At 51.1% G+C, this 8695-nt stretch overlaps 1 protein-coding gene across 2 annotated transcripts in view; it reads right to left on the reverse strand.

Annotated features, from left to right (window-relative positions):
* CEP78 (centrosomal protein 78) overlaps positions 1-5268 on the reverse strand; it is a 30196-nt gene extending 24928 nt beyond the window's left edge. For both annotated transcript variants that reach the window (XM_055123712.1, XM_055123711.1), the window contains exons 1-4: positions 4881-5268; positions 3022-3194; positions 2854-2926; positions 1057-1160 (exon numbers count right to left, since the gene is read on the reverse strand). In XM_055123712.1, the coding sequence (XP_054979687.1) occupies positions 1057-1160; positions 2854-2926; positions 3022-3194; positions 4881-5133 (603 nt within the window). In that variant the 5' untranslated portion in view covers positions 5134-5268. The remainder of the gene's footprint in view (positions 1-1056; positions 1161-2853; positions 2927-3021; positions 3195-4880) is intronic.
* Between the last annotated feature and the right edge of the window lie 3427 nt (positions 5269-8695).

Genomic DNA, 8695 nt, shown 5'->3' on the forward strand with positions numbered 1-8695 from the left:
ATGCTTTTTTTTTTTCCCTTTTTTGGGTTATCCCCAGCGATGCTCAGGGGTTACTCCTGGTGGTGCTCGGGGAACCATATGGGATGCTGGGAATTGACCTGGGTCGGCCGCGTACAAGGTAAACGCCCTCCCCGCTGTGCTATCGCTCCAGCCCCAGATCCATGCTCTTGACCATTTTCCAAATCAAGGGTCAGCGGATTTCCTCTGTATAGGACCTCAACAAAATCTTCCAGCCACACAAGCTGCCCCGCAATTTCTGCTGTAACTACTCAACTGAGAGCCAAAGGGGGCAGCGAAGTTCCCTCCAAAGCACTCTTACAAATGCAGGCTGGAAGAGCAGGACGTGGCCATTTCATCTACCACTAACCAGTACCATCAAAATCATAAAACATCAAATTAAGTGACTTAAGGGCCGGGGAGATAGTAAAGGACTTTCCCTGCATGTGGCTGGCCCCGGAGGATCCCTGAGCCAAGAGTAAGCCCTGAGCACTCCTGGGTATGGCCCCAATTATAACCACAATAAACTGTTATTTAAAAAGTGACCATAAATGCTAATGGAGCTACTAGTTTATAAAAGTTAATGATATATGGTCATCTAAGAATTTTAGAAACTCATGAAGCTTTTTTCCCAGTACCACTCTATGTTCATTAATTAAACTCCATGAAAGTATTGCTCATGTTTTGTTTGGGTTCGGTTTAGACCAAATCCAACTGCTGAGGGCTGACTCCTATTGTCAGAGATTGACTTCTAGCAGGGACAGGGACCATATGAAGTGCTAAGGATCAAATGGCCACATGCAAGGACTTACCCCTGCAGTATCTCTCTGGCCCCCACAGGGTTCATATTTTATACATTAATCTTTTATTCCTATAATATGATGGGCACTTTTACTAAATGGTAGAATACCAAGCTGTAATATATCTGTATTCTTTCAGTAAACTAAGACTGCACTTGCCACATGCATCAAAACACAAAAATAATTGTTATCTTGTACCGAAGTATTAGTGAGCTTCAATCTTGTGTATGTCCTTGGGAAAACATGAGCATAAAATCACCTTTAAGATCTTGGCCATGTGACCAGCCCCCTGCCACGTAAGGTTGCATCCCGTGAAGTCCACTGTCTTCAGAGTGACAGAGTTCTTTATTCCTTGACAAATAACTAAAAGGGAAGAGATCATATCCACAGTTAAGAAGAAAAGCCTGACATCAGATCAATGTTGATTCAGTCATTCCTCTTGAGCTTCCAAGTGACTATCTAAAGCCAGCAGGATTGGCACCTCTGACCTCCATCCAGCGGGGGTCGGTTGCAGAGAATGAGACAAACACAGAAGGAGACCCAACAGAGCCTGGGCTGTCCCTGTCCAAGATTTATGGTCTCCTGGCAGCCATGAGTGAGCATAGAGGCTCATCATTTACTCAACAGAGCATCACTCCCCCACGCTGCTCCCAACATGGGAGTTACTGTTTAAGTTGACAGAAACCTTAAGCACAGTTAATAAGCACAGCAAAATTCAGTGGGTAGATTAAGAGGAGTGACTGGGTACTTCACACGGCCCACCAGCAGCACCTTTAAATACAGAGTAAGAACCTGACAGTTTCCTATTCTATTTTTGCCCATGCTGCCCTCTATGTCTAGAAAACGAAAGTATTTTATGCTGTTCTCTCCGGGCACATTTTGCTGGTCCTGTAATCTATTCTATTCTTTCCTGGGTGCATTTCTTCCTGCCCATTTGTATTCTGAGACCTACGGTGTGCTGCCAGGGGACCATCCTGACCCTGGGGTTGGACATTGTTAGGCCGATGATCTCCCACAATTCGAAGGCCATTACTACAGTCTTCCTGGCTAACTGATGAACTGGTGCACTCAAAAATATATCAGTGATAGAATTTTCCTAATTTGCAGAAATAATTAATTACATTTATATACAATTATTGAATATTCCTAACATTGCAAACTTTAGTCTCAACACTCTATAAAGCACTGAGACAAATAAGCACTGCAGCGCTGTCGTCCCGTTGTTCATTTTGCTCGAGTGGGCACCAGTAACGTCTCCATTGTGAGACCTGTTGCTACTGTTTTGGGCATATCAAATACGCCATGGGTAGCTTGCCAGGCTCTACCGTGTGGGCGGGATACTCTCGGTAGCTTGCTGGGCTATCCGAGAGGAATGGAGGAATCGAACCTGGGTCAGCGCATGCAAGGCAAATGCCCTACCCGCTGTGCTATCACTCTAGTCCAAATAAAAAACTTCAAAATACATCAAATGCTTCCTATTTTCATTTACATTGAAATGAAATTGACCCAATACCCTGACTGCGACCAACAATTAAGTATCAACTCTATATCTAGAATTTTGAGGAGGTATGCAATCTACCAGAGCAATAAAATACAGAATAAAAGAAAAGAATCTGTAAACCTGGAACTAAAAACACAGGTTTCTTTAGCTTCCAGACCAAAACTGCCCACAGAGCAAACACAAATTCTTCAGCACACCCATCCATGGTCACTTAGCCTGGGATTACTGTCAGGCCACAGCCCAGCCCCAAATACAACCAAGCTCTCATGGTGGCAAGAGACCTGGTTCAAGTCTGGGACAAGCATGGGAGGTATTCCAGATGGAGGAAAAGAGAAAAGGGGCAGACAAAGTGCCAGAGCCACTGGACAGCTGGAAGGACATCTGCCTTGCACGCGGCTGACTCGGGTTCGACCCCCAGCATCCCAAATGGTCCCCCAAGCACTTGAGAACTGTTGAGTGTTGCTCCAAAACAAAAACAAAGACAGAGAAGTTGCAGACAGGAACGAACACGGCAGCAGTCTGACGGGAAGAGACTTAAACATGATTGAAACTCACTTTCTAAACCTGCATCTCCAATTGGACAGTTGGCAAGAGACAGGTGCACCAACGTAGCAGACTTATTCAATCCCTTTAATGAAGAAAGGTAAACAAAGAAAAATTAAGCTTAGCTTCCCCTGAGAAGCAAGTACCCAATGTCCACCGACCAAACTTTCCCAGGCTTACCTTCGTTAGGACAATTAAATCTCTCTCCCGCAGAGCTAGTCCATTGAGCTCCAGGCTCCTGAGGGCACCCGATGCACTCAAACAGCATTTAAGAGATTTGCACAACTGATATGTCACATCTTTGTTGCGTATGGCAGGAATGCGGCTTCTGCAGATTTTACTTCTCTCGAAACCTAGAGCAACACGGTGGCAAAATTTGTGACTTTAATCACATGTTTATTTTTTACTCAGAAAGCATCTGCTTTGTGCTTATGCGTCAAAGGATCCCGGCCCTCCAAGTCCTTTTTAACAAAGGAAGCACATGGACTCACTCAAAAGACTGAGTCCTTCCCCCAAATAAACAAACAAAAGCCTGAGCCTCCAAGACACAGAGTCACGGTGTTTACACATGTTCCCATGGAAGCAAACACCAAAGCGACAGTTTCAGGATAACCGTCCAAGACTCTCAATGACCAGGATGACGTGGGAGGCACATGGGATCTGTGGGGTGGTCTAGTCAACGCCAAAGAAACGCCTGCAACGAACTAGTTACAGACTGCAAAGGCTGTAGCTGGGAGCACGGCAGGCTGGAGAACAAGTGTCAGGAACCAAGGGAGGCTGACAGCGCTAGGGAGGACACGAGGCCATGTCCCAGAGCTGGACAGTTAGCGCACCTGTGCAGGGCCAGAAAAGGTGCCTCGGGTCAAGGGCTCCAGAGCGCCATCCCCAGTGCTGCAGCCACCCCGCTTTTCAGTACATTCCCATGGTGCCACCCCAAAGGTCTCTAGCACCTCTGTTCACAGCATCATCCTCAGAAAGCGTTTGATGTGTTTACCTCATCCATACACCTGGATCCCTAGAGCCCTGTAAGGAGTTCTCAGGCATAAAGGGGTCTCCAGGGGCCAGAGATAATACAGAAGGTAGGAAGCCTGCCTGATAATTGGACGACCTGGGGTTGATCCCGAGCATCACCATATGGTCCCATGCATCTGGTCAGGAACGATCCCTGAGCAGAGAGCCAGGAGTAAATCCTGAGTATCACTGGGTATGCCCCTCTTCAAAAAAAGTGTTGAAGAAAATGTAAGTAGCAGCCTCATGACCAACTCACTGGCTGCAAGAGATAAAGATGCAGAGAAGGAATTCACAGTTTTTTTCTTCTTTTTTTCGTTTCGGGGTCACACCGGGTGGTGCTAAGCGCCTACTGCTCGCTATTTCCTGCCGGGCACCTGAGCAAGTGTGCAGGGCAAGGCCAGCATGTCAGGTCACTGCACGAAGGAGGCGCTCATCAAAGACCCTGTCTACACCTGTGGGCTGGCAGTAGCGATAACCTGCGCAAACGAAGGCAACAGAAGCCGAGGAGCGGTCAGCAGAACAGGGCTCAGCCAGCGCGGGGCCTGGGACAACAGTGGAGGGAAGAGGTCACTCAGTGGGGCGTGGGGCGTTCTGTCTGTTTAGGAAGTGAGTTTGGGCCACACCGGGCCACGCCAAGGGATTCCTCCTGGCTCTCACACCTGGTGGTGCTCAGGTGTCACTCCTGGCAGGGGCTCGGGGCTGAACTCTCCCTCTGCTCCGGAGTCGGACGCATGAACCCCGACCGTGCACAACAGTAAAGAATCCCCCTGCATTAGGAATCGGTGGTCCTCACGATCTCGGGGGGCCGCGACGTGCAATCCCAACTCCTGGGGCTAAAGAGCCTTCCCCGGACGCCCTCCAGAGACCGCGCCGGCGGCCCAGAGCCTGCACCTGCGGCGGCAGCGTCCTCCCGGCGGAGTCCGGGTCCCTGGGGACCACCCGCGAGGCTGCCCCGCCCCCCGCTCGGGCCCCGCGGGATGCTCTGGGCTCCGGATCCCGCCCGGCCCGCCCGGCCCGCCGCCCCGGACCTGCGTCGCCCGGCCGCGGCTGGAAGCTGCTCCGGACGGCGACGCGCGGCAGGTGGCGGGCGGCCTGCAGCGCGCGCAGCAGCGGCGTCCAGTCGGCCAGGCGCAGGCGGTCAGCCGGCACGTCCAGCTCGCCCCCCCGCAGGCAGGCGCGCACGTCGGCCAGCGGCGCCGAGTCCTGCAGCGCGCACAGGCTCTCGTACTGCGACACGAAGTCGGCGGCCGCACACTGCAGCCGCGGCTCCGCGTCCAGCATGCCGGGGCCCGGGCGCCGCGTCCAAGCTGGCCGGGAGACGCGCGATACCCGCCGGGCCTCTGCCGAGCCGCTTCCCGCGCAGCCGCCGGCTCCGGGAGACGGCGGTTGGCGCCGCCCCCAGCCCAGCCGCGCCGCGGCCCGCGCGGGCTGGCCCGGCCCCCAGGGGCGTGCCTAGACGTCAGCGCGCCGTGCGCCGGCACGCCAGCCACGCCCCTTGGGGCGGAGCCAAATAACGTGGCCCGGACTGAGTGGTGGTGTGGGGCCGGCGGGGGCGGGGCGGCGTCTGAGAGACAGGCGGAACCTGGAGGGCGGGACGAGACCTGAGAGACAAAGCGTGGCGAGGCGGGGCCCAAGAGAATCTGCGAGACGGGGGCGGAACCTGACGGATGGGCGGGGCCTGAGAGACAGAGACGGGACCTGATGGGCGGGGCGAGGCGGGGCCCAAGAGAACCTGAAAGACGGGGCGGGACCTGAGGCAAAGACGGGGGCGGGGCCTGAAGAATGGGGGCGGGGCCCGAGGGTGGGCGTGGTATAGAGGTGGGGCGGGGCCTGAAAGTCAGACCAGAGGTGGTATTTTTCCAAGTTCAGAGTTTCCAAAAAATCTGAAGCGAGGTGAGCACGTGTGCAGCAACCCATTTATAAAGACGTCTCAGCTCTTGCACACTCGAGAGCAACTGGTGTGTCAGCTGGTCCAACCTTTACTGTCTGGCTGTTTCTACAAAGAACCCCCACTTTCTGTAGTTGGGTGTTGGCAACCTGTGAAATGTTGCGTGAATTCAGGACAGAATTATGACTCCTAATTTTCACGTTGTTTCGTACTGATGGAGAAGGATGTTTAAGAGTCTGCTGGCTGCTCTGCTTTGGGTCTCCTGGGTGTTATTTTAGCCCTGTTTCAGAGTGAAATCATTAATTTCCCCTAACAACTCTGCAAGGGATATCCTGCTGAACATCCACTTCACAAGAGACAAGTTGAAGTACATGAGTGAAATAATAGCTTCCTAAGTGGGAGACTCAGATCATTGGCCTCAGAACCAATGTTTGCATCATCCGACTTCTGAACAATGACTGTCTCTGGGGCTTTGGGCATTGTGTTTACGGAGCCCTCATTCGCTGCCAGGTGCTATCTCCATTCTCTATCCGGACATATATGAGCCACTAAACTTCCCCAGATGTGGTCAGTAATGGCATGTCTATGCAAACCCGTTCTAACGTTCCAGCAGTTTCTGAAGTGGAATGTGATCACCCGTTGAAGAGCCAGTGTAACTTCTCCGAATTACAGCCATTCCCTACTGACCCTGGATAATTATTTTTCTGAACGTTGCAGTGCGTCGTTTGCTCCTGCTACATGTGCAAGGGTAATAAGCAACAGTCTAATAAGCAACAGTCTGCTTCCTCCGTTCCTTGCTCTGTTTAATGTTAACAGCAGGAGCAGAAATGTAGGTCAGCTGCAGGATCTGCCCGGGGAACAGTAGCCAGTCAGAATGGGGAATGGGATGGCTGGGGTGGGATTTGGCAGCAGGTAAAAGGAAGTCCCCCAGCTGGCTCTCCCCTTCCCCTCTCCCCCCTAGTGTCCCCTCCACTCCCCTCTCTCTTTCTCCCTCCCTCTGCACCCTCCCCTGATTCTCTCTGCAGTGCTCTCCGAACTCTCCTCTCTCAGGTCCGGCTGTGTGCCCGGACACAGGGTCCAGTACAGGCTGCTTTGGCCCCAACAGGCAGAGGGCAGCAGGCCAGCCTCCCAGGATAGCTCAGGTTCAGGCACGGGTCAGATGCCCAGTAGTGACAAGGTGCCAAGCATAAGAGTCTCACCCACATCGCTTGGTGGCGGCTGGAGGCTAGGAAAGCTGGGACAGGATGACAGAAGCTGCTGGGGTGCAGTGGGGAGGCCCAACGACAGGCACAGAGCACTGGAATTTGCCCACCAGCACACAGCTATGGCCGTAGACTGGGGAAAGTGCAAGGGGTAGAGAGAGCAACGTGGGGACAGGATCTAGCACTCGTGGGAAATGAGTGGACCGTGTAGGACCGGACAGGGAAGTCGTTCATAGGACCAGTCAGCAGCGGGGACAGGACGGGAGGCGCCATTTATGGTAAAGGAGAGGCCTGGACATCTGGGGAGGGACCCATCTACTTCATCTGCACAATAAACTAACTTCCAATCTCCTAAGTTTTGTGTGCAAATCTTTCATACAATTCTTAAGAGCCCACCAGCTCAGGAAAATACTCTTTCACGGTAACATCTTTAGGTTCACCAAGGTTCTGCTGACTTGTTAAGATCTTGTTCACGCGTTTTCCTTGCTGCATAAGAGTCTTTCCTGTGTAGAAAATTACAGGAGTTTCTTGTCGATTGGAATGTGAACTTTTGCAGCTTTGGGGCACAATTTGTTTGTTGCTGCATTCATTTTGTAAGGCTCCAGCATCATTTGTTATTGTTCACCATCTAAAAGCTCTCTCTTCTAGAGAGTAAGGTAGAAATCATCTGCCACATAGGCGGGGGAGGGGTGAGACAGGGGTATACTGGGGTTCTTGGTGGTGGAGGGTGTGCACTGGTGAGGGGATGGGTGTTTGATCATTGTATGACCGAGACTTAAGACTGGAAAGCTTTGTAACTGTTCTCACTGTGATTCAATAAGAAAATAAAAATAAAATAAAATAAAATAAAATAGAAGCTCTCTCTTCTGTGCTTTCCAGGATTCCTTTAGAGATGCTGTCTCTTAAAATATTTCTCTCCCATGATTTTTTTTAATTAAAATCACTGTGAGATAGACCCTTACAAAGCTGTTCATAATTAGATTTCAGTCTTACAGGGTCCCAACACCCACCCCTCCACCAGTGCACATTTCCCAATTTCCCAGCATCAGTGTCCCCAACCAATTTTCCTCCCACCTCACCTACCTACCCCCAGCCTGCCTCTATGGCAGGGGCACTTCTCTCTCTCTCTCTCTCTCTCTCTCTCTCTCTCTCTCTCTCTCTATCTCTATCTCTCTCTCTCTCTCTCTCTCTCTCTCTCTCTCTCTCTCCCCCCCCCCCTCCCTCCCTCCCTCCCCCTCCCCCTTTCAGATACTATGGTTTGCAATACTGAAAGGTTGTTTCCACATAACTTTTTAGTTCTTGTCTTTCGCTTGTTTTCAGAACTGAATTGGGGAGGCCTTCTTTCCCCAGAGCTTTGTCTCTTCTATTTGTTTGTGTTTCACTGATCTCCTCCTTGGTCTCCCTGTCTCACAACCCTGAATGTGTCCAGGGCTATAAGCCATGGACCATGCCTCCTTGCTCTTGCACGCATCCCTGTGCCTAGCACTTGTTGGTAAAGAGAGAAAATGCTAAATAATGACCATGAGAACATTCTCCTCTGTTCTCCCACCAAATCCTCACTAACACCAGGACTGCTGTCTTCAGCTAAAGCTCAAGGATCCTTTCATCAGATGAATTTGTCATTTGCATAGTCATTTAAATTTTATTTTTCCATGAACCTAATTTTTTTTTGTCCAGTAAAATTGCTTCCCAGACCTGCCTGATAACTTTTGTTCTGCTTCTATGAATTAGAGATGAATAGTGGCTTTAGTTC

Source organism: Sorex araneus, chromosome 1, assembly GCF_027595985.1.
Source record: "Sorex araneus isolate mSorAra2 chromosome 1, mSorAra2.pri, whole genome shotgun sequence".
NCBI lineage: Eukaryota > Metazoa > Chordata > Mammalia > Eulipotyphla > Soricidae > Sorex > Sorex araneus.